The following is a 27921-nucleotide window of genomic DNA, read 5'->3' on the forward strand; positions in this document are numbered from 1 at the left end:
TGAATATTTATTACTCTTATTAGTGTTAAACATTGCTTAGTTCATTTACAGTTGCATATAGCAGAACTTAACATAGTTGTATACACATTATACTCGTACATGTAATTCTTATTTTCAACTGAATTTAACAAAAATATTTAATAAAAACTTGTTTAAGAGTTTGCTTTCAATTGATATAAAGAATTAGATTTCAAATATTGAACAATCCTCAACATATAATAATATCAGGTACTAGGAAACGTGGTGCCCATATTGGAAAATTCACCATAGCGGACCTATGCGTTCTCGGAGAGTAGTAGGCTTTTTAGCACCGTTTCTCTAAAGTATTTTATTATTATTATTATTATTATTATTAAAATTCAATACTAAATTGTATATTACAATAAGATTGACGTTCAGTATTATTTTCTTCTTTTTTTCTACCTAAATTTGTTAGGCTGTTAAGGCCCATATTCAACCTCTATTAGTCAATTTTCCAGTTGGAACAAATGAGGACAACTATTATATTGCAGGGTGTTCTCATGAAATGGTATATTTCTTCCAGTAAAATCTGTGATACAGCATGCGTATAGAACAATTATAATTTTTCAATAATAAGAGTAAATAAATCAATAAATAAATAACTTCTTTGTAATTTTAAAACTTCCTTCTTCTTCTTCTGCCTGGTGTGTCAAATAGGAATCAATGCTACATAGTTGCAACCTGCGTTTTATAAGGTTTACAACTATGTACGTCATGTGGTAATAAGAATGGTCACAGAGTGTTCTGATGTAATTATCTATTCCCTCCATTGAAATCAGTGATACAGCCCATAAAGGGTATCCGATATTGGGACACCTTCCTCGGCCTAGATCTCAGTGTATGTTGTACATCTTACACAAAAGTGTGTAAGGTATGTAATAATGAAGTTTTTGTTGTGCTGTTGTACACACAGTGTTGCCAAAGATGAAATATTTTCGGGAAAATCGAATTTTTTGTGATTTTTAAAATTTCTTCTTCTTCTTCTTCTAGTCGGTGGGTAAAATGGGAAATAATGTTATATAATTGAGATCTGCAATCCATAAGCTTTAGAAAAATGTATTATTCATTGCTCTATTTTAATTAGAAGGGCACAGGAGGCTCGTAAGTGAAACTCTGCGAATAGTAGTAGCGCGTGGTGGCCATGTTGGAAAATTCTCCATAAGGGCCTTACCCCATCTTGTGGGTGACAGACTTTTCGTCATCGTTTTCCTCAGTTATTTTTTCATTAGAATCCGTTAACAGAAACTGTATTGCAATATGGATACTTGGTAAACCTATTCATTTTCCATTTCTGTGTTGTTCTTTTCGCTAACGGGAGGAGTCTGTTTCCCCCAGTCATTCCCTAACTCTGAATAGAGTAACATATTTCCCAGTTTTATAAAATATAGAGTAACATATTTCCCAGTTTTATAAAATATTTAATCTCATTAACATGCATTCCCTTGTCAGAACATAACTACAAACCCTTTCAGACTAAGTTCTCCCATTTTAGATTTTTCCTTTATTGAATACATAGATTAAAAATATATGTGCATAAGACTCGTCATTGTTTTCTTGTAAATTATGTGTAAAATATATTTTTCTTACATCTTAACAAAACTAAGCTGGTTCGTTTTTCTCATCTATAACTATTTTTATGATGTGGATTATCAAATTAATTTTCCAGAAAAATAAAATTAAAAAAAAAAACATCTGTTTCAAATAAAGAGATCATCATCCATTAATTCACAATACCTAGTGAGTTTTTAAATTGCATCTTTTCAACCAGTCATAAAAGTTATTTACAAAAATTCACAAATTAACAGAATGTATCAAGTTTCTTTGTTCTGTGAGATAACTAATATAGACACAAAAAGTAATATACTGTAGCAACAAGAATTAAACGTCTACGGGTACAAAAAAGTGAACATCCGACATTTAAGATTACTTAAATATTTAAAATAAAATAGTTTCCCTTGTTTAATGAAATTAAAGGTTTATTCAACACAAACAATAATATAGACAATATATGATGAAGTAATTTCTTAATAAAAGTAAGAATTTGAGATAAAAACTGGACGGGTGTCAATTAGACAATAACTGGACTACAATTCCAGATGTTTTACTAAATATAGACAGTGTGCTATTGGTTCGGAATCTGACAACTCCGATACAATACAATATGACTGCACAGGAATATCAAAAGTTACCTTTAACGAAGTCTCTGTGGAAGTTTTGTAATTCTCTAGCACAATGAAACAAAATGGTAAATGTTATCAATATCTTCCTCATTGTGTAAAATTATGTCTTCAAGTTTCTTATGATGCCATAGACTTGAGCAATGATATGCTCACAAAACTCAGCGGACTATAGTGTGTGAGAACGAACTAGATAATTCCAAATAGTATTCTTTAGTTTCCTGAAGCTATGAAAGTTTATGTTCGCAATGAGGAATACTTCGAAAATCCCTAACTCTTAAGTTTCCTCATGGATAAATTGTTAGCATTATCTCCTTTTATGCAGGAAACCTGGGTTCGGTTAATATAAGAGAACCCATGTTAAACTGTAGATTTCCATCTCAGCGTAAGATAAGTTACCATACTGAAAAGAAACCTTATTTCAAGAAACAAACAATGAGTGACAAATTTCAGCTCTTCTTAATAGACGGATGCGTTTTCTGTTATGTATGATTGAAGAGCCTACTATCAGCACATCTGATTCAGATTTCACATTGAGCTGTACATTTATTTCTCATTTAAAATGTAGTTACTAAAAAGATATTTCATTTGAAGGAAACTAATGATTTTACTTAATAGTATTCTGTAATAATTATAAAATTGTAATACTTTACACTTACAGCGAAAGAACTGAAGACTCCTTAACAATAATCATATGAAGTATAAAACTAAAAATAATAGTATCACCATCAGTGGCGGATCTAGACGGTAAAAACTGGGGGAGGGAAGCCGGAACGCAGATGATGACAGGTATAATATGAGTTCACTATAAACTTTCAAAAAATATATAAATAATAGTTTAAATTTTTTGTCACTCAAGAAACTGGGGGTCCTAGGCCCCTCCGACTCCGGGCTAGATCCGCCAGTGATCACCACCCTAATATCAATACTAGAATTCGAATGAATCAAGTGAGGATACCGTTTATTTTCTCTAGCAGTTTTCTCTAGATTTCGCAACTAACCATAAATTTTCTTCAAAAACATGGGTGATCCGTAACATATCAGGTGTCCATAGGATACAATGGCAATTTTATCTCCTAAAGTATCAGCTTCTTCCATGGAATGAGTTGTTATTATGATGGTTCTATCCCCACGCATTCCCTGCAAAGAAGAAACGTTGTGAGCGTTTTAAATATTGTATTAATAATAAATTCACTTATGAATAATTAATGAAGCAATCAAGAGGGATTTTTTTATGGTTCTTTAGAGAACTTCTAAAAGAAAAAAGAAATAAAGTAAGTGTAATCGTTATTTTATATTGTCTTTGCAATTATATATACAAAATACAGAAGAAAACACAAAAGAAACTTACATAAATAAATTGACAAATACCACTAGATTGATTGCAGCAAAACAAAATAGTCCTAATAATGAAAAACAATGTCTCAGTCTCTCAGTTTATGCGTCACGCTAACAGGTGTCGCTACCTATATTACAAGGGATGAACAGAAAGTAAGATTACAAAGTCTGGAGTGAAACGCATATATATTATTACATACAACCAATACAGCCAACAGATAGTACATACATTAGGTTATTCTCCGACATAGTCTCCATATCGGTTAAGGCACTTATCGCATTGTGGAAATAGTTTGAATATTCCCTTCTGGTAAAAATATTGTCTTTGCGAGTTCAGCCACGTTGTCAGGAAATGTTTCACCTCCTCGTCTGAAGCGAAGCGACGGCCTCCTTGGTGCTGCTTCAAGTGCGAGAACAGGTGAAAGTCGCCTGGAGGGAGGTCCGGTCTGTAAATAAGGTGATCGATGATGTCCCAGCGAAACTGCTTCAACAGCATGGTAGTCTTCTGGGCTATATGCGGGCGCGCGTTGTCGTGAAGGAAGATGATGTGGTGAGTGACTGAAACTCTGCACAGTTGTCTCTCCTTAGCCCATATAGTTAGTTAGTTTATATATACGTTTCGAGTTTCCGACATCTCAAGTTTCGAGGACAGACATGACATTCATTTTCAGGGACTGTAATGTTATTGGTAAAGTCGGATGTCAATATCTTCATCTGGCCTATAGCCCGGGAAAACTTATTAGGGAAAACGGATATTCAATTAACCTCCAATTTGTTTTCACTGTCCCTGAGATAATCTCGTATATTTATACTTCAAAGAGGGAAGGGAGGGGTGAAGGTAGGGGAATTACTTTCAGTGTAGATTGTTCCCAGACATGTCCGTGTGCTCCTGATCCGTCAATGACACTTTCATCATTGTTACTACCTGGCAATACCATGTGTCATATTTCCTATTACTAACTACACGTGACTTACATGGCCAAGAAACTTTCCATGTTGGTCATTGCATTAAGCAGGGGTTTCTCTAGAAGTGTCCATGGGTTTCCTCGCGGTTCTCCCATTATCTAGCATATTTTCATTCCCTCAACTCCTTTCATATTTCTTATATTATCTGCCTCCTTTAGCCTAAGAGGCAACACTGAGGAATGTTAATTTGTTTCAAATAAATCTGAGAGGATAAGTTACTAACTCTTCTCGAGATATCTACCTTCTTAACACGACTTTTCCCTTTTTTGTTACATAACCAGTACTGTAGCTTTTATGTGTCCTCAGCTCCCATACGTTGTAAACAAGCTGTTGTTCGCTACGCGGGAGGGGGAAAAAGAGTTCATGATAACTCAGTGTTCGTATGCACCCATATGGCAAGGGGTTCTACTTTAGATCTACCACCAAGTGAGTTTGTGATGAAGAACATTGTATCTATTGTTCTTATTTTCTTTTTTTTTATGCACCGTTTTTGTACCGTTGCTCATCAATTGTCGGTGGCCCCTATCTCCGAAACGATGCATTTCCGGACACTCGTTCTTGTCCTTAAATTGTTTCTTTTGGCATCATCTTTCATCCTTCTGAGTTTTTCACATCATCACGGAAACACCTTATATATATATATATATATATATATATATATATATATATATATATATATATATATATATATATATATATATATATAGAGAGAGAGAGAGAGAGAGAGAGAGAGAGAGGTTGATGTAACAAGATTAGTGTAATTGTGGAATACTATTGATATAGAGAGCTGTGGTAGGGAAGAGGGCACAGATAAAGAATAAAGATATAGAAGAATTCAAGTATATATCTCGTCTTGTAGTTTTGGTTATTTATTGAATTTGAGTTACTAACATAAACTTTGCTCATTGTATTCAAAATCACCATAAAATCAAGGAGAGTTGATAACCTGTGACCATTCCCCAAGTGTGAGATTAAGATCAATTGATCTTCTTGGAATTCGATGGGTAGTACCAGGTGCTAGATCTGTATGTGGTGTCTAACTGGGAGATGTTAAAGCATTAGTATATCATTTTGATCACGGTGGTAACAGATCAAAAGGAGACAGAAAAAAGAGCTATCTACATTGGTTTAATATATATATATATATATATATATATATATATATATATATATATATATATATATATATATAACGGACAATGTTCTCGTGTGGAATATGGATCTTTTATATGATGGGTTGATGGAACTGGAAGACCTATTGTTAGAATTTCAAAAACGTTCTAATACACTTTCAGGTGCCCATAATCTTTTCAAGCAAAGTTGAAATCAATGTTTTGATTTCTACCCCGATGAACATTTTCAACTTATCTTAAAGACAATCGAAGAAAGGTGCTTTCAGAACATAGCTTTACGTTCAGAGAAAGTCAATCGAATGAAACAAAGTCAATTCTTTCGAAGACTTGCAAGCGAGAACTTTTACAGCACAAGCTTCATATTGCTCCGCTAGTGAAGAAACTATAAACAAGAACAAATACACTGAAGTGCTTCAAAAATTGAAAGTTCTACAAGTTGCCTCATGATTCAGATTTGTGTTTCAGTGACAATTCAATTAGTGTAGTATTTATATTTATTTATTTAAACTATCACAAAGTATAGCCCAGCAGTGCATTCGAGAATTAAAATCAGTGTTGATATCGGGTCCAGATTTCAGATTGAAAGACAATTGTGACACACAACTACCATTTGTTGTTGTGAACACAATAATTGTATCTACAGCAAGTGCGGACGAAGTTGCAATTGTACGAACAATATTCTAACACTCACTAACTTTGCACACAGTGTGATATCTAGTGTTTTTGGAAACCAACAGATCACCAATCGGAAACTTCAAAAAGCCCAGGAATTTGTCCGGTCTTGAATTGGAAAAAGAAGACACCATACAGATGTTACAGCAAGTCAATCTCGACTATCTGAGAATAAAACGAAAACGAATTCATCTGCATTAGAAGCTGTCTGGAAGAACTACACTGGAGCTAATTGGGGTTGATTTGTACAGATAAATTATATATATATATTTAATGTTTAAATAATAACTTTGACTTACATCACAAAATAAAGTACTTAATATCTTGTAGATAGGGTACCGCAAATGGACGCATGAAAATTAAAGTTGATGCGGAAAAGATGTTCAGAGCACTATTCCGTTAGTTACATGGCGTGGATGAAGGTCACGGAAAACTCCAGTCACGATGTCTGGCCTGAGATTCGATTGCAGGATCTCCCAAATGAGAATCCAATGCTCTATTACATTGTTATTACTATTATACTAGAGACCGCACTTGAGTTATCCATTTTAATGCTAAAATTAGATATTTTATTGGACGGTTAGTTGGATATTGAGTACAATAATATACCGCACTTCTCATTTTCCATTTTGACCCCTGAAGAATAATGAATACTATTAAAAAGTTCTAATTTAGTTTTGTATATGTTTTACAACAGAGATCAAAGTTTAATCCCCCTCTTTTTTTCTCTTTTTGTAAAACAGTTAATTTTATTAAAGAGTTAAAACTTAATACTATTACAGTGAATTAATTTTCTTTCGATGATTGCTATGAATTTTGTTCCAAAAGCAATATGCTAAAAGGTTTCGCAAAAACCGACTCAAACAAAGGAACAAGCTACAACGCTGGATGTCATCTTAGTGTGTACGCATCATCCAGGCTTAGTGTTAGTATGGTGATTGTAACAAAATTCAAGTCGTTATAAAATGTGTTGCGTCGCATAAAAATTGGCTAACTTCCATCTAAGAGAAATAAAATAACTGAATTAATTTATTTTGAGAGGTAAGAACAATGCCAACAAAATATTTGTATAATTTATGTACACATTCTTATCTGAAATTGTATATAGTTTATTTGGTACCGATGTGATCTGACTACACTTCATTGCAATAGTATTGCAAAACTGTCCAGAAAAGAAGTTTTAACGGATTTGTGCTGTATCCAAATCCACTTATTGTCGGACTGGATCTAAGATTTTTTTCCTGTCAACCAGTATTATAAGGAGCTGTTTGTTTTTATCCCCAAGTACTTAAGAATTTTGTTATTTGATAAGCATATGAAAATAAAAAAATAAAATGAAATAAAATAATAAATAAATAAATAAAAAATAAGTAAAAGAACATTGTGAATGATAGCCGTATGATGTAGATGATGGCCCGTCTGTATGATAGCCTAAAAGCCGAGGCTGCAAATTGATATGTTAAACAGACTTCTCTAAATAGCCACTTCTTAGGCCAAAACATGACCCATACGTCTGTAATATAATATCCTTCTGTAACATAATACGTCTATAAATAATATTATGACTTTACCGTTTACAACATACTGAATCGAATGATCTTTTAGTATAACATAATACCAGATCTTTTGTAGATGCGATCTTCAAAGACACGACTAAAAGTAACTTGAGAGATGAAAGACTTTTAAGATTGTATATGCTATATGTTTATGGATGATTGATCCCTTTGTCAGAAGTCCTAAAAAGAGTGTCGACATCCACTACTGGAGGAAGTACCATGAGGTCATGTGTTGAATATTTATGTCCATATAAATATTCAATGTTTTGTGTATTAAATACTTATACTAAATAAGAGTCTATTAAATAGTTTCGTGTCAACTGTTTGTGTGTTACTACTCCTACATATACCTAGATTCATCAAAATGTATCCATAGTACAAGTTCAGACGTTTTCTTAAATAATTAATGGTAGCTATATTTAAGTTAATAGTGTATCAAGTTATTTGCAATGTCTTACTCCTTTAATTACAATTATTTTTAAATATTCAAAGATACGGTGAGTATGGTCATTCCTGAATTTGTCACACCTTTAATATGTTTACAGCAGTCCACTATTTCATCTATGATTCGAAAGCATATATTGATATGATAGCGCAAATATGCAATCACAAAACACAAATAATGGCAAAAATATGTTGTTAGCACTTTCGCTAATACTTCATCAAACAGGAAGCAGAAAAAAACAGGAAGACGAAAAGAAACAGTGACTGAGCAACGTCCATTTTTACACCATATTGACTTGCAGAGTTACGTAATATTGCTGTCAATTTTACAGTTATAATAATGACGATAAATGCTGTAGGCAAAAAATGATATATTATCCTGAACTGTGGACATAGATTTTTTTGTTATTATTTTTTAACTTTAATAAGGCTTAAGCATACAATTCAGCTGCTTTTCGAATGAGAAATACGGAAATTCACCCCAAATACGTTGAGAGAAGTGGGACAATTATATGTTTCGTAAGAAGTATTGGACATAAAGGCATGGAATGAGCATATCTAAGCAAACAAGTTAGACATTCACTTTCAAGAACTGGATACAAAATATTCTTTTCGTAAGATTTATTAGTAGTATTACATTAATATACAATAAATAAATAAATAAGAAATTTACTCAACACCTACTAGTAACATATCCCAAACTCTTCTTCTTGCTTCCGGATCAAGTCCTGTCGTTGGTTCATCAAGAATCACAATCTTAAAAGAACAAAACTTTAAATTATTTAAGATGCCTAACAGAAGTAAAAAATAGATTGAAAAACTCAACTCTGTAAATCTCATGTTAAGTAGAGGCAAGAGCTTAATTTCATCTATATACGGCATAGAGTTTTAATTTTATTTTAAATATTTGGGACAGAAAAATATAAACCAAAAAGAAATCAGAAAAAATAACATATACAATTAACTTAGAAATAAGTAAGAAAATTATATATATACACACCAAGAATTTATAATAGTAAGAGGAAATGTTCAACACTAAATTCGCATGATTTAAAATTTATGAAATATGATTTACCTTTGACCCTCCAATGAGTGCTATCCCGAGGCACAGCTTTCGTTTCATTCCTCCAGACAAGTTAGATGCTATGCAATTTGCCTTTTTTGTGAGACCTAAATCAGCCAATAGCGTTTTAGCTTCATTTCTAGCATCACTGAAACTTCGACCTTTCAGCTGGCAAAAGTATTACATTTGAAAGGAATTATAAATAATTTACATATTATTTTTATTATTTTAATTGACAAGATATGTAATGCAAAAAGATAACATAAAGACCACTGGATTTTCAACAACGCAAAATTGATAACTACATAAAATAAATAAATAAAAGTACAATAGAAAATTATACTATTCATGAACCACTAATCATGATTGGAAAACTAATCATGAAAGTAATAATGCTGAAATAAAATAATATACAATGTTTTTTTATTTTGGCAGGAATCACTTCATTTAGACTTTAATTTATATTTAAAATTAATATATACTCTAAGTTTGTCAAACTTTGTTTATTCATAATTTTAAGATAAAAATATCTTTAGATGAAAAGTTATTTCTTTTTATCTATTAGACCTATGCCTTAGATGGAAAATAAACTTTTTCCAACAAATATAAAATAAAGTTATTTATATTATTATTATTATTATTATTATTATTATTATTATTATTATTATTATATTTTATTTATGTATTTATATCAATTTCATCCACATATGTCAAAAGACGTTAACTATCTACAAACTCTTCTCTTATAAACTGCACGCACTTTGCTCCAAGGAATTTATTTTTTATAGCATCAGTAAAATATTAAATAATCATAATTTCGGGTAAGTTTGTTAACTTTGGTTTCAGTATATAGATTGACTCAGGATATCAGCACGATAGCATTAAAATACCTTTTTAAATAGTATTCTATTTATTCAAATTTAATAAAAGAAATATTAATGTTATTTTGTTAAAGTTTATGGAACTGAGACTACGCTAACTGTAAAAGATGAAGATCAAGCTTACATAGGCACGAATATGAAAATATTACGGTTAATATTAAATACTTTAGTTTGCAGATGAATATGTGAGAATCATTTCTGTGTAAATTGTACATTTACATAAACGTAATTTGATGATTTCCTTAAAAGACGTATGGAAAGAAAGAAATGTATATAAGAAGATCTTTTAATATACTTGGCATTACTATGTCATCAATCAAAATGTAACCAATTTGTAAGCTACATTAGTTGTATAATACATATCCATTCTACTGTAAGTAGAAATGGCTTCGGACTGTAGCGCCCTCTCCAGTTCTGTGTCCCTCACCTATTTCTCCTCACTCTGGTTTCTACACGTCTCAATGAATCATGATCGCTATCCCGTTATGTGAATGTACCTAGTAAAAACGTGAAAATGCTAATAAAATATAAACTTTTAAATCATTCTTAGAGACTTTTAAAAAATACATTTACAGTCATTATCCTCATGACGAGCTAAATAAATCTGAACGAAGTCATCACTAAAATATAAGTCTTTGAGACATTTGAACAATTCATTTTGAAAGAAACAGAATTTTGACATAATATCTAGAGATATCTTCATGCCAACTTAAACTCCATCCGCACGATGTGAAATTTTATATTGAAATACGAAAGCAAAAAAGAAGTTATGAATATCTATATGATATTTTTAAATATCAACGAAGCGTGTGGTGTTAAATAAAGTGACCACTAGTTATATTTGTGTTCATTTCTGTGCTTTTATTAACATGAACTTACCAATGCAAATAATATGAGATGTTGTTCCACTGTAATTTCGTCAAATAACATATTGTGTTGAGGACAATATCCAATATTTTCCCGTATGCTATCAATGTTTCTTTCAATATTATGTCCATTAATAGTTACAACTCCACTTGTTGGAGAAAGTGATCCTAAAATGATGAAAGTCTAGGTACACATTTAGTCTTAATACAAGATAAATTAAAACAGTTTGATTCATTATTTTTGTTATTCTGTAAAGTAAAATAAGTAATACTACAAAGCCAGGTCACAATAGCTTGTTACAAGAAAACTTGTTTATAGACTATATTAATGAGTTTGATTCCAAGTTGTTACATATGGGCCTGAAGCCAACATGCCAGGATTTTCTCACCTGATGCAACTCATTTACGTTGTCATTAATTTGTAATTAATTTAATTTAATATATATTAAATTCAATGACGGATATAGCTCGGGGCCGGGGGGCCTAGTTCCATCACTTTTTTTGAGTGCCAAAAATAATTTAAGCTATTATTAATTTATTTTTGAAATTTATGGTAAACTCATAATATACCTATTACAGTCTGGGTTCTTGCTGCCCCCTATTTTACCTTCTAGATCTGCTCGTGATTAAATTTAGTTTTCTCTTCATAGAAATTAATAAATGAATGCTTGTTATGTTCAGATATATTGTGAAAAGAAATATAGTATGTAAATCATATTATATGTAAGAAATAAAAAAAAAAATTACTGTGAATGTTGAATAATGTCTTCTAGTAAGTAATGATTTTTTGGAAAAATAACTAAATAGATATTTAATCACTTACATTACTTACAAGGAATAATTAGAATTAATGAAATCAAAGCAACTAAATACATAGTTAGATTTTACCTATCACCCCTAAGCTTCCTTCGATACCAGATAATTTAAGGCGATAAGAGAATGCCCAAATGGATGTAGAAAGAAATCTTTAAGAGGAAAATATCGGTAAGAGGAAACTTTCATAATTTTCTCCCTCGTCATCAGCATTTATGAGGTAAGAAGTTAATTGTTGTTAAATGATATTGCCATAGGTTATTTATCCAGTAACATTTCAATTTCAAAAATTAGTATTTTCTTAGAATAATGTAAATTTTCAACTTCTCAATTATTGCATAGTTGCAGGATTATCAAAATCTGTGGATCCTACCCTGCATATATAATTTATGTATTTTTAATGAATTAAAAACTAACTTTTGAACTTAGTGTTTGAAAATAAACACTTCTAACAGATATTAAGACATAATTTTCTCTTTTAAAGAAATTTAGCACAGGTACAGTGTTAAGTGTTCTTAACAGCACGAACTATTAAATTTGCTTGTAATACACCTAACTTACAAATATAAGTAATTTTTCTTTAAATACTTACCAGTCAAAATGGATAGAGTTGTGCTTTTCCCAGCCCCATTGTGGCCAAGCAATACTGTAATTTCTCCTTCGTAGATATTTAACGAAATTCCACCAACAGCAAGTACATCTCCTCCACGAGATGTAAATCTCTTTCGCAAATCTTGTATTTTAATACTCGCTTTACGGTTGGTATCCTCTGGTTCGAAATATTTGGAATTCGCGATTACATTACTGAAATCACGATAATCCGTTTGAGGTTGCTCCTTTAAACGCGAAAAATACTGTAAGGAAATACGAAAATTGTGTTAATTGCAGAAACTCATATTTCTTCAATGCTCAACTACCATATTTAATTTCTATATCTAAACTAACTAACTACATGGCCTATGGAACCCGAAGGTTCAATGCCGCGTTCAAAAAGCTCTCCATTGACTTCTGTCCTTAGCCAACTCGATCCAGTTTCTACTTGTACTTCTATTTCTGCGAGATCCATCTTAATGTTGTCCTCCCCTCTGCGCCTAGGTCTTCCTAATGGTCATTTTCCTATTGGATTTCCAGTTAAAACTTTGAAAGCGTTCCTACTTTCTTCGATTCTCGCTACATGATCTGCCCATCTGAGTCTCGTAGACTTGATGAAACTAACAATGCTTGGTGAGCGGTATAAATTGTGCAATTCCTCGTTATGAAATTTCTATATTTATAATTTATAATTACGAAACAAACATTCACGTTATTATAATTAAGTTAATTGTCTTTCATGTGGAAGAGTGCATTGTAACAAGGAAATGAAATAGAGGGAGGAAATGCGCAGGAGATACAATATTGTATACGAAATTTGATTTATATTTTAAAATAAAAGTGCAATAAGATTGCTCACAGAAGGCATCAGATGTAGATATATGTTCTAATATAGTTCGTTTAATGTGGCCTCCGTGTGGATGATAAAGAGGACCAAGAACATTACCAAATCGCATCTGTTGAAGACAAGACAATCTCAGCTTGCGTTCTGATCTATCATCATTCACGCTGAAGATAAGGATTCCACAATGTTGTTGTATATTACTCAGACTGTCTGTCCAAAGCTTAGCAGCAACTTCCTATAGACTTCTGAAGAAAGATCTTACCAATATTTTTTCCATTTAAAAAGAAATTCAATGTTTCTTAGTCAACTAGTTTCTTAGTCCCTCGACGTGACCTATCTTAAACTATCATTTTAGATTTTACAGCTATATTATCAAAAATTATCAAATTCTATCTTCTATCTCAAAACACAGCAACCTAAGAAGACGAATTATCTCCACAAATTTCTAAAATTCACAAAACATCCATAGATGTAAATTTATTATACACTATTATTCCACTGCTATTCTAGAAAAATTCATTAATACACAGCTTGAGATCTTCAAAAATTCACCATCAGCACATAAGTCCTAATCCAGCTCAGTTTGTCCTAACCATGAACAAATTCACATTTAACACTAACCATTATTTTCAAACTCATAACACTGCTTCGTCTCAAAATACGTCAAAATATTCATGAGCGCCTAGAACTACAAATTTTCTGCTCGCTATCTTCCTAACCTTTCATCTGATTTCGATTTATGGATAACATTTTTCTAATATGAACCCAAATGCCAATTAGCACTGTAACTGTGGCCATAGCCCACAAACAACAAGTCTCATTGAATTCATGTAGTCCATCTCCAACCAAATTGTTATTTTTCTACTCCTAGGAACCGACGTCTAGACACTGATGTACACATCAAAGAAGACCGTACAATATACAATATCTCCACTTCAAGAGCACCCACCATCCGATATGAATCATACTGGACTATTTGCCATGGACACAAGGAGAACCTGTATCAAATACCATCACTTTTTAGCATTCTCCAACCAAGGATACTCCTAATCTCAGCTATAAACGAAGCATTTTTTTTAAATGGTAAAATCTTTTGTTCTGTTCTCACTCATTATATGCTACATCAGACTCTACTACCTACAGACGCTTGTGAATCTTCCTATACTAAGGATACTCTTAATCTCATCTATAAACAAAGCAAATTGAAAAAAGAGAGATAGTAAAATCTTTCATTCTAAATTTCTTCACTTGTTATATGCTACTTCAGACTCTACTACCTACAAACATTTGTGAATCTTCGTATACTGACCATCTTTCTTATGATAATCAAAAGCTTTTGCCAACCCAACTACTCTGATGCAAAAGTTCCGAGCACCAATGACGTCTGTGATACCTACTGCCTTCCCAGCACTATATTGCAGTTACTATAACGAATACTTTCGTATCACATTAAATCAGTCTGCAACTCTTCAGTACAATTCAACTAACAGTATTTTTCTATCATATGAGTTTCAATGACAAATTCATACATCGAACTCCCAACTACAAACTGACTTATTATTAGAACCCGGATTATATGTAATTTCATTTTGCCAAATATGTACATAAATATGTAAGCAAACAAGCTACATCATTCAAATATGTAATATCAAAATATCGCTAAAACATATATGTTTTGCTATAAAATTTTGTTTTTTATGCAATTTGAATACTTCATATTGTATACATATACTGTATGTATGATGTTTAATTTAATTAAGCACATTTGAATATGAATTTGCTAAGCTTTCCAATAATTAGGTCATTCATTAAACATGAAACAAAACGCAGTTCAACTCGGAAAAAATATATTTTGGATTATTAATAGAGGGCATATCAAATATAATAGAAAGTTTTCACAGTACTTATCAAAACTATTCTTGCATAGATTTAGAAAAATAGCACTAATATACACTGTACTCAGTTAAAGTAGCTCGTTTATTTCTAAACAAACACTTGTATGACAGTTTAAGAAATGTTATATATTTAAATACAATCCAAACACTATCTGAGGCACTTATTTAGAAAAACAAAGCACCATGATACAATGTGCGACGTTTTCAAAAGAGAGAAAGACGTCTGACATTACATTTTCATGACCTTTCTACGTCACATGATGTCACTGGGGTGTATTTCATGAAGTGAATTTTCTCGGGGGAAATATCATGCAGATCTGTAATTTCTCCACTCAGTATTTTACACACACTGAGAACTGTGACGAACCCAGGGTTCCTTTCCAGCGCCCTGTGCAACTTAGCGGCAACATTCACATTAGTTTCTCCTCGAACAACATCTAACTTCTTTCTCGCAGCCTCCAGGACACTCAGGGATTCCTGAAGCAAGGTTTCAAAAGTTTCCAATGTTTTGATGCTCTCCGGAAGCCAACCAAAATTGCTTGTAATGTACGCAAGCAAAGAAGACATCTTGGAACCAGACAACGCAGCTTGCCGTTCAGGCATAGAAACTGCACTGTCGGCGGGGAAAGAGTCTACAACGGATTTGACGTCCTCAAAATGTTCATTGTAAAATGTCACTGCTTCTAGCCGAGTACCCTAACTTGTTAACACCAGCTCGGAAGGAAGAGGTACATTTGGCAGACGTTCCTTGAAACAGTGGACTCTTTGGAGAGATTTCAAAAACCACTGGAAATAAGTTTATTCACGTCAGGGAAGTTGAAGTGCATGTGACACGCATGCCCTGACACGTTGAAGTGCATGTGCAGCACAAGTGAAGTGAACTAAATTGGGGTAGAAAACTCTGAGTGCGTTACCTGCCTTTAACATGTACGCTGCAGAAAACATGTAGAAAACAAGAACTTTCTTCTCTTCAATACTATGAGGCCACAGCACTTTCAGGCCATCACTTACGAACCTTGGCACGGAAGAATGATTGACACATTCAAGGACCTTGCAATATATCAAGTAGGATTTGGAGAAAAAGTTGGAATCTAGCTTACCAACTATTAAATTCGATACAAAGCGTTCCAAACTGTCGGTAGTTTCGCCCGTAGCCACCCATATATAGGAATCACCGATCGGAGCGCGAATTGCTTCGACACTTTTGTTGTAGCAAGCATCGAGGTAGTTTTTCCGCAGTGTAGATTCGCCCGGGATATTTCGCCTGCAATACTTCTTCAAGAAATCCCGGTATTCTGGCACGTGAAGCTTATTCCAAGGAATGTTTGCAGCTACCACTGCACTGTACATGTCCGCGAAAAACTCATTCTCCGATGAATACGATCCCTGTTGAATCTGCGTCAAAAGAACTTGTTTGTAAGAAGGTTCCCGTTTCTTTCTCGCATGAAGCACAGTTCGTATTCATGGAACAACTTATCGTTTTGTCACATACTGTACAAATCACCACCTTACCATCGGTTGTAAAAGTAACCCACGACTTTAACTTAGATGCTATCGATAATGCAACCGATGCAATGACGAAATATCAATTCACAAACCCTTAATCGACGATAAACACGTCCACAAGACGTATGTTCGTATGAAGAAATTTTCCACAGTACGGCTACTTTTGTGTCAGAGGGATGAAACTGGCAGGGTGACTTTCCTTGAAAGAGTGACGGGATGAACTGCCTCAAGCCCTTCTGTTCCTCCCCCCCCCTCCTTCTAAAGCTTGGAATGCAGTGCAGGACAGGGCAAATTTCTCGGAAATTATTGTAACATTTCTACAAATTGTTTTTTATTCCTTATAACATCCACAAGTAGAGAATGGTCAGGAATTACAAGAAACTGTTAAAATATTTGATTTTATGTAAAATACCTGAAAATATGTAATATTGAGTAAAATATGTAAAAATATGTAAAGGAAAACCTAGGTATAATGATCTTGTTCACATGATTCGTGAAAATTTTAACTTTTCTCAGAACTACATGCAAAGGGAAAAATATGTAATTACATACCATCCGGGCTCTACTTATTATACTGAAATATTCTTTAAGTATTTTTTTAAGAAGAAGAAAAAACAGATATAATGAATATAGAGAATTGTGCTTTTTATTTTGTTTTGTTCATGTATGTGTGTGGTAGATATACACATTACCCTTACCTTAATGAAAAAGTTCCATGGTTTTGCTACACCATATTTTCCTGGTTTTATAGAATCAACATACCATGTCACAAAACCATATAATATTATGTCTATTATGAACAAGCAAAATACGTGACCCAAAGACAACACACTTCTATCATTGTATTCTTCTAGTATGAATAGTGTGGCCCTTCCACCTGAAAATAAAGCACATTTAAGACTTTTCTTGCTATCTATCAAGGGATATGCTTACATTAATTCGTAAACTTCAACTGGAAATTTACCCTTTTACAAATTCGAAGGCCATGAATGGAGTGTAATATGTCCTTTCCTGCAAAATTTTATATTTTGTTTATTATAGTCAACTAAAATTTTATACTGAAATGTTGAACCACATCTATAGTTTCCACTAATTCGACAAGACATGAATAGTTTCTATATATAACTAGGTATTGTACCTCTGGCGAATGTCACGGACGCTGTTTGCAATATTGAACACAAATTCATCAAGCAGGCATAGGTTATGTGATACATGGAACTTATGGGATTTTATTTATTTATTAACTTAGTTTTACAGAAATACAGTATTGTTAGTATCATCCCCACTGACGTTCTTTCAGACATTAACTGATACTGTTAATCACATCTCTTAGCGATAGAATGATTTCTAAGAATTTATTAATATGGTTTCGATGTACTAAACGGTAACCTTAATAAAATAAGACACAACTAAATCAATGGAATAATCTAAAACAAATCATTGGGCGCAGCAGTGCACGTAGCCAACTTTCGGCTGTGCTGCAAACTAGTTTTACACGAACGACAACATTGGACGAAATGGTCATTTTCAAGACATCACAGTTGGGTAACTAATAATGTGAGCAACACCAAATTACACACAATTAGTAGTAATAACATGTACAAAAGTACCAAATCTTACGTGTAAAGGACCATCGGCAGTTGAGATATGAACTCCTTGAAAGTGCGTTTATCGTGGTTTCTGGCCGACTCACTCCCTCACTGGCATAAATGGTATGTTCCGACTAGCTAGAAATATGAAATTTTGCACACTCATAGGAGGTAATATGTACATCTCCAGAAAATTCCAATACTTCGGATACCACTGCTAAAGGGCCCAAATAATACCATCAACCATACAGACTATCTGTTATATGGATCGAAATGATCATTTTCATCAAGATATGGCTGCTGATTGTAACTATCAAACGTCTACAAAGCCAAATTAAGACAGTTACAAGCATGGCCTATTAAGGGCGGAGCAATTGCTCCAGGGCCCCACAACTAATGGAGATTCGAAGATTTTTGAAAACTGCTGAAGCCGGAGAAAACCCACACGCACCGTATTTATCCACCACAAAACCCAAATTGTATGAGTTAGAATTGAATGTGAGTTATTGTGGCCCCTTTGCTTACTAATGATGAAATGTTCTACAAAACTTTAAGTATGGGGGTTCATCGAGATATGAACTCATCGAAACTGCAGCATTTTTCGCGTAAACTGCGGACGAGATTGACATTACTACTGACTAATGGAAAAATTGAACAACTGTTGAGCATCCTTAAGTTATCTCTTCTCACTGTCAGATTCTTCATCGAAAAAAATATGTTGACAACTAACTAGAAATACAAAAGTTTGCACATTGATATGGGTAACATTTACCTAGGTATATATCCGGAAAATACCAACATTTCGGGTACCATTGCTAGAATGAAAAAGAACGCAATTAACTTCCCAGAGTACCTCTTTAGTAGATTCGACACAGGAAAAAAGATGGAAATAATTTCAACAGAAATGATTTCTGCCTTAAAGTTAAGCCAATCAACATATTAAAATATACATAAACGTAGTAATGTGAAGTACATATTGTTCGGCTGCCATCTTGAAATGAGGACAAAACTTTAAAAAAAAGTACAAAAAACATGTGAGAATATCAGATTACAGAAAACTTAATGCTAGACGCAAATGTGGTGTTGATTCTTAGAAATCTTCTATTCTATTTAACTATTTACTGCATAGTATACTGAAGTGCAGCAACCAGTTAAATCTACAAAAGGTTCTAATATCCCAAACCAAAACACTTCGTGTCAAAAAGAAGCCAAGTTCCGAACGAGTACAAAATAATAATAATAATAATAATAATAATAATAATAATAATAATAATAATAATAATAATAATAATAATAATAATAATAATAATGTTTTCAATAGTCAAATTCTTTAGCTAAGGTAAGTTATGATATCGATTCAGCCAAGTTCTTGAAATAAATTTCCTCATTCTTAAAGTGTTTGAAGAACTTGTGTAGGAATTCCATTTTTGATTTTTTCTAAACTGTTAATTTTTATATAATACTTGTATTAGCATTATTTGTTATAAATTTTGTATATTAATAGTATTTATTCAAAAATCTTTCCAAGCTTTCGTTTATGTCATTTAGTTATTCATGTTTTGATTTGACCAACTAATATATTGGCGTAGTGATATTAATGATCTAATTTCTTACCCATTGAAATACATATATTTAGGAAAATTATTCAGAATTGAGTAAATTTATATCATTTTAGTATTTTCATATTCTAAATATTCGATTTCTTTAATTGAGTTAAATATTATCAAAATTATTCACCCAGAAAATTCGGCGATTGTTAAAGATAGGCGGATTATGTTCATAGCCTCGCATATATTTACATTTCCATATATTTTAATGTAAACGTTACCATTGAAACAGACATGTAAACCTCTGATTTGAAGAACATCTGGGGTTGAAATTAGTCAAGGGAAATTGCAAATAGAAGCCAGTCATGGTTAATGTCCGTTCCGGAATATATTTAGCAGTTTTGCCAATTTTATCAGAAGTAAGATATGTTTGACAGCTGAAGTATAACTAATAAAGCTCAGAGAAATATTGAACTAAATTGTTGAAGAAAAATTGTTAAATAAACCAATTTGGAAAAATATCTGAAGTGAAAATGTATCTTTTCTTTCAGCAGTGATTTAACATGTTTAAACCGTTTTCTCATTATTAAAACTTGAGCATTACCGTAAGCTGAACCCTTATTTAGGCTTAGAGGATTCTGCAAAATTAAGACAGAACTAAAGAAAACGGTTTAGCAGTTTCAATATTACAGTTCAATTTACTTTTATTAGCAGCAGAAGTTGAAATTTTAAAAGCATGGCAAAGGCAACTAACATGATTTGGGATAGTTTTATTTTAGTCTCTCATTCCACAGAGTATAATGAAGCACCTTCTCCGAGCACTGCACAATATTTTAATTATTATCTTGGCAGAATAAAAAAGTCTTGGCGAATAAAGCTGTGATCTTGGTTTTCCAACTCAATGACTTTAAAATTATAGTATTGATAAAGTTCTTCAAACTAGTTTTGTTCCGTAGATTATTACTTATTATTGTACATATGGTGACAGCAAATTAATATCAATGGAACAAAAGTACAGTTTAATGGATACTTTTATTTGAAATGATTCTTTACTGGTGTTTACAAAATTAATTATCACAAATATTTAGATCTGATTACCTTCCTATTTTGATCGTGGTACAGATGCAAGCTCAGTGGCCCACATAAACTGATTAAATTGTTTTTCGATAATATCTGTGTTTAATTGTAAGTAATGAAATGTGAATTATGGAATATACTAATGGTGTGTAGTTTCTACGTATGTATGGGCCAATATTAGAGTAAGTTAGTGATGTATGTTATAAAGTGTGTATAAAGCATGCAAGGCTATTATCATGATTTGGATTTAATATGTATTTTGACATTGCATGAATAGAAAATAACGATTTAGTATTTCATAAGGATGTTATAAAATAGAGGATCTGCCCATACAACAAAATCGTGAAGCCATACGTCACAGCTTCTCCACACCTATTCTACCCACTCCGCGCCACTAAGATCGCAATGTTTCGAGCCAACAATCATGGCGGAAACGAGACTAGCCAATCAAACGTGCCGGATCAGAGGATGCTCGTTTTTTTTTTTTTTTTTTTTTGGCTTCATTGAGATCATATGTTGAAGATACGTATGGGCAAATCCTCTATTTTATAACATCCTTGGTATTTCACCTGTTACGAGATGTTGATTACATATTTCTTTCTTTTCCTTTTTAAAATATTCATATACAATTGTTGTGAATAAAGACTAACCAAATTGATACACAATATTATTTCAGTATTTATCTAGATAATTTCTTTGCATTTTGGAAGTTATTTCGTAAGAATTCTTTTCCAATTGAAATTACGTTTTTTTATTAACAATAGCAATACGGATCTCAAGCGTTCAAACACGAACTTGGAATATACAGTATCTTCTGAATTATGATTATGTCAAGTTTATGATAAGTCAGATTGCCGTTGCCAAAGAATGATAAATATTTTTATTGTAAGTAAAATTTTATTCTTTAGCATTTGTAGGGATATACCTAACAGCTGCAAAAATGGCGGCCCAATTTACATAAATTATTACACATTATTATTATCGGCACATATACAATTTAAATGTTAAGTAAGAAGTGGAAGGGTTACTATATTTGACCAACTGGTTACGTTATCAATACAACCAAATTCTTCAGACACGGTAAGTTATGATGAATTGTAACTAGTTGGCCAAGTTCTTTAAATACTTTACGAATGACGAAATTTATTTCAAGAACTCGGCAGAATTCGATATCATAACTTACCTTGGCTGAAGAATTTGACTGTATTGATAATGTAACTAATTGGCCAAAATTTTTAAATACTTTTAGAATGAGCAAATTTATTTCAGGTACTTGGCAGAATCGAAAGCATAACTTACCTTCGCTAAAGAAATTGGATGTATTGATAACATTATTTTTTGCATTTGTCCGGATCTTGGCTTCTTTTGACACGGAGTGTTTTTGATTGGGTTGTATTTCTCAAATATCTGAATATTCAAAACAACACAATAATCTTCTTTAAAATTTCTTGAACGAATATTAGATAAAATTTCACTATATTCTGGCTATTATCAAGCAAATCAAGAATTGAGAACTGACTTTTTAAGAGTGTTTATTGTTATTTTGTACATCCAGACGTTTGGAAAGTAATAATTACTTTTTTATATAATCTCATTCATACATTTGTATTTTATTTTATTTTATTAAGAATGCTAGCGTTTAGTACATATGAACTATACTGGTAAAATCTTTAGAAATGATGATTGACACCAAGAGATCTGATTAAGAATAGCAGTTGATGTTTTGAAGAATGCTCCTGAGGATAATAGAAGGTACCACAGAAAACGTTCCATAAGTTAAATACATTGACATATATTAAGGTGAGTTATAGGCACAAACGAATACTAATGCACCGGTATGGTATTAATTCATGTACTGATATTTTATTCTCAACTTTAAACCTGTTGATTAATTGCAATAGAAAATCAAGATTACTCACCTGTTATTTCTCGCAGGTTAAAATTTTCCATCCCCCAAACAACTGCCATATTGGGTAATAATCCAAGTAACATCTTCTCCGTGAATGTTAATTTTTCCAAAGTCAAACAAAAACCAGGAAGAACAAATGTTACAATCCAGAGAGTAATTCCAGTTACCGCTCCAAATGTTCCTAAATTTATTGATAGTTAACTTAGTGTTAAATATTCAGTATATCTGAAGGAAACTATAAACCATAAAATATATATTATTTTTTGTCAATGTTCATATTTCTTCTCAGATACCTATAGTAAGTAACATCTAAGTAATTTTGCTGTTTGTTTAACTTTCATAATAGAGTTTTACTACTCGTTTTACATAAATTATATTTTAATGTAATAAATGTAAGTTTTCTAGTATAACATCTATCATACGATTCTGTCACTAGATTTCCCCCCAGCATCCTTAATTAGATTCAAAGTAATTTAGCTTCGTTGAATAATGGTTGTAAGAGAAGCTAAGAGGTTCTTAAAGAGAAATTTTGGAAGGTTGTAAATTCCATAAATTACCTATAAAATATAATTTCCCATCGCGAAAGGAGTTTCCAACGCATAATTGGGAAAGGATACTTAGGAAAATATTCTGGTGACAGATAGTGTGGATAAATCATTGAAGGCAAGAAATATTTTTTTTGGGGGGGGTCAACTGGAGGATAGAAATTTTAAGAAGGAAATGAAAATTGAAGTATTTAAAACCAGCTGAGAAATTGTTCCTTTGATCTTAATATAAGTATTGTCATTCTATGTAGTGTATTACTCTATCATTATTTGATTTTTTAATTTTTTTTCAAAAAAGATAAAAATACTCACACATTTACACTTTTAACATTTTTTATTCACTTTCACTTCCTTCGTTTCACTAAAATGTGTTTTCTTTTTGTCTTTTAGACTAAAGGAGAAATATTATTAATGGACATGAATGATCACTTTTTTGTGCTCTCTCATCGGGATCGATCCCGGGACCATGTGTACCAGAGGCTAAAATGTGCCTCAAAAATAATTCTGCCTATTTGTGGTTTTCATTTAACTATCAATATGATATGGTTATTATGATCTCTTTTTGTCCAAAATATTTATCATACCTTTTCTACAAAGCTTGTAGTTAATAAATAAGATATCATAGAAATCATCTTTACTCTATACATGGGAACCATTATATTTATTTTCATATGATACACTCTGATCGAATCAACAAATAAAATATCACGAATACCTTCGTTTATCTATACAAGAGGACAATTAAGTTTATTTTCTTGTGATATAGTCTAACCGGATCAACAAATAAAATATCAGAGAAACCTTCAGTACTGAATATATACGGGAGGCATTAACTTTATTTTGTTGTGATATAGTCTAACCGAATCAGCATATAAAATATCAGAGAAATCTTCTTTAATCTATACATGAGAACCATTAAGTTTATTTTCTTATTATATAGTTTAATCAAATCAATAAAAAATATCAGAGAAATCTTCGTTAATCTATACATGAGAACCATTAAGTTTATTTTCTTATTATATAGTTTAACCAAATCAATAAAAAATATCAAAGAAATCTTCGTTAATCTATACATGAGAACCATTAAGTTTATTTTCTTATTATATAGTTTAATCAAATCAATAAAAATATCAGAGAAATCTTCGTTAATCTATACATGAGAACCATTAAGTTTATTTTCTTATTATATAGTTTAACCAAATCAATAAAAATATCAGAGAAATCTTCGTTAATCTATACATGAGAACCATTAAGTTTATTTTCTTATTATATAGTTTAACCAAATCAATAAAAAAATATCAGAGAAACCTTCGCTTCTCTATACATGGGAATATCATATTTTCTCGTGATATAGTCTAACCAGGTCAGGAAATATCAGAGAAATCTTTGCTACTTTATACATGGGAAACGTTATGTTTATTTTATTATGGTATACTTTAGCCGATAGACGAATGTCGTATAATAGATAATTTTTAGTTCCTATGCTTAGATTGTATCAACTTATTATCTTCAGTTAGATATATATTTTTAAGAAAATAATAATCGTAACTACTTCATCCAAGTATATAAAAATATTCACATACGACTTTTTCCAAAAATAATTAAATAAATAAAGTTGTATAATTTTAACCGAATCAGCATATAAAATATCAGAGAAATCTTCGTTAATCTATACATGAGAACCATTAAGTTTATTTTCTTATTATATAGTTTAATCAAATCAATAAAAATATCAGAGAAATCTTCGTTAATCTATACATGAGAACCATTAAGTTTATTTTCTTATTATATAGTTTAATCAAATCAATAAAAAATATCAAAGAAATCTTCGTTAATCTATACATGAGAACCATTAAGTTTATTTTCTTATTATATAGTTTAATCAAATCAATAAAAAATATCAAAGAAATCTTCGTTAATCTATACATGAGAACCATTAAGTTTATTTTCTTATTATATAGTTTAATCAAATCAATAAAAAATATCAGAGAAATCTTCGTTAATCTATACATGAGAACCATTAAGTTTATTTTCTTATTATATAGTTTAATCAAATCAATAAAAAATATCAAAGAAATCTTCGTTAATCTATACATGAGAACCATTAAGTTTATTATCTTATTATATAGTTTAACCAAATCAATAAAAATATCAAAGAAATCTTCGTTAATCTATACATGAGAACCATTAAGTTTATTTTCTTATTATATAGTTTAATCAAATCAATAAAAAATATCAGAGAAATCTTCGTTAATCTATACATGAGAACCATTAAGTTTATTTTCTTATTATATAGTTTAACCAAATCAATAAAAATATCAGAGAAATCTTCGTTAATCTATACATGAGAACCATTAAGTTTATTTTCTTATTATATAGTTTAACCAAATCAATAAAAAAATATCAGAGAAACCTTCGCTTCTCTATACATGGGAATATCATATTTTCTCGTGATATAGTCTAACCAGGTCAGGAAATACCAGAGAAATCTTTGCTACTTTATACGTGGGAAACATTATGTTTATTTTATTATCGTATACTTTAACCGATAGACGAATGTCGTATAATAGATAAATTTTAGTTTTTATGCTTAGATTGTGTCAACTAATTATCTTCAGTTAGATATCTATTTTTAAGAAAATAATAATCGTAAGTACTTCATCTAAACATATAAAAATATTCTCCTACGATTTTTTTTTCAAAAATAATTAAATAAATAAAGTTGTATAATTTTAAAATTGAACAAAACAGAAACTTTGTTTAACTAGTACAAAACGTGCAGTTCTCAGATGCTTCTTGTTTTATTTTTTAATTAGAAAATACACTGCCTTTTGTTTACATTAGATCTCTCAAAACTGACTCTAGATAATGCAAAAAGCAAAGAGATGTTACACGAAATAAAAAGTTATAACTTGCATGTAAGATACAGCATACGAATTTAATGGAAGAAAATCAGAGTATCTGAAAATAAAAGTTCTTTGAAATTCTGACTTTAAAAAAATTATCTAACTTAACTTACTTACTATTATACTCTTTATTAAAATACCATACAAATATGGTTTCTGCATTGTGTACTTATCTCCCAATGAACGTCCATCCTAAAAAGAAATCATTGATTCCGCTAATAGTACCACTAATATAATAATGCCGAAAAATAAATTAGAAAGGACGGGGTCATTGAAGGAAAGAGATGGTTATAATGAGTGATTATTTAAGAATGCAATCATTTTACATACTACGTTTATATTTGTTCAATTTTATTACGAAACCTACGTGTTGTATGCAGTAATTTAGTGAAAGCATATGTAGTTTCACATAACTGTTGGAAAAATTCCGTATGTACTGCACACCCTACTTTTAGATCTAAAAGTTTGAAGAAAAATGTCCCCATTACACACGCACAAATACAATATTTCTTTCAGTAGGAGAGACAAAATGATAAGAAGAAATTCAATTTATATGTCGGTTTCAATATTAAGAAATCAGCCACGTTGCACTATACTGCCAAAATTATGAATTAATTAGTCATTATTCACTTACTGTTAGAGAAAAAACAGCTGATTGCAAAACAAAACACTGCTCCAGTAATTGCGTAAGATAAGAATAACAGCCACAGAACGAATCCATTCGAGAAAGAATAGACAGCTCCGTATTTTGTTCCTCGTAAATTTGCTGTCAACAAAATTACAATTATGGTAATAGCAATTGAAGATATTGTCAGGGCATTAAATAGCCACCCCAACCATAACTGCCACGATTTAAGGCCCATCATTTTCATTAACTCCTGCAAATAAAGAAAATTTAAAATGTTAATAAAATAATTTCATGCCTTAAGCTACAAGTTTAGACGTCATACCTAAATAATAATAATAATCTTTAATGTGAAAATAAATTATTCTATATATGCCACACTATTTCCAGATATGGTTCTGTATTTTATCTGCATTCTCCCCCACACTTTTTTACAAAATAAATTTTTAAACTAAAGCATTATTAAATGATATACAGAGCAGTACCGTAGACAACATTAGCAAAGCTTTATACCACACTCAAACAACTTGCTTTCCTCTATGAAATTCATACATCGCCAGATTAAAAGTCAATATTTTCCTCCTTTTCCTACAGATTATCTTTCGCCTTGAATTGAAGACTTACACTGTACCCTTCCACCTCCATCATCATCACATAATCAATAGAAAATCTACATTTTATTACTGTCTGAATGTATGTCATGATTACTGACATTACCATTCAAAACTAAACTTTCTACACACCCAAAACCCTCAGCTCTTGGCAGATATCACCAGGATCGTATTTATATATTGTGCGCCCCTGTGCTCTAAACAATTTGCCGCCCCCTGCACAAAATTTTTCTCGCCCCCTAAAACGACCATTATTACAGTTGAATTCATAGTTTTTGGGGTCGGTGAGATGAATAGTGACAGTTTTAATCTAATTCAACTTCAAACTCTCACTCCACATCGCAGG

General features: G+C 31.6%; 1 protein-coding gene across 1 annotated transcript in view; it reads right to left on the reverse strand.

Annotated features, from left to right (window-relative positions):
* LOC145660861 (phospholipid-transporting ATPase ABCA3-like) overlaps positions 1-22929 on the reverse strand; it is a 99560-nt gene extending 76631 nt beyond the window's left edge. The window contains exons 1-9 of the mRNA XM_081726287.1: positions 22899-22929; positions 17465-17643; positions 16361-16655; positions 15609-15892; positions 12523-12784; positions 11131-11285; positions 9383-9538; positions 8992-9063; positions 3200-3338 (exon numbers count right to left, since the gene is read on the reverse strand). Coding sequence (XP_081582413.1) covers positions 3200-3338; positions 8992-9063; positions 9383-9538; positions 11131-11285; positions 12523-12784; positions 15609-15892; positions 16361-16655; positions 17465-17643; positions 22899-22929 — 1573 coding nt within the window. The remainder of the gene's footprint in view (positions 1-3199; positions 3339-8991; positions 9064-9382; positions 9539-11130; positions 11286-12522; positions 12785-15608; positions 15893-16360; positions 16656-17464; positions 17644-22898) is intronic.
* Between the last annotated feature and the right edge of the window lie 4992 nt (positions 22930-27921).

This window comes from Thermobia domestica, chromosome 9, assembly GCF_964235325.1.
Source record: "Thermobia domestica chromosome 9, izTheDome1.hap1.1, whole genome shotgun sequence".
Taxonomy (NCBI): domain Eukaryota; kingdom Metazoa; phylum Arthropoda; class Insecta; order Zygentoma; family Lepismatidae; genus Thermobia; species Thermobia domestica.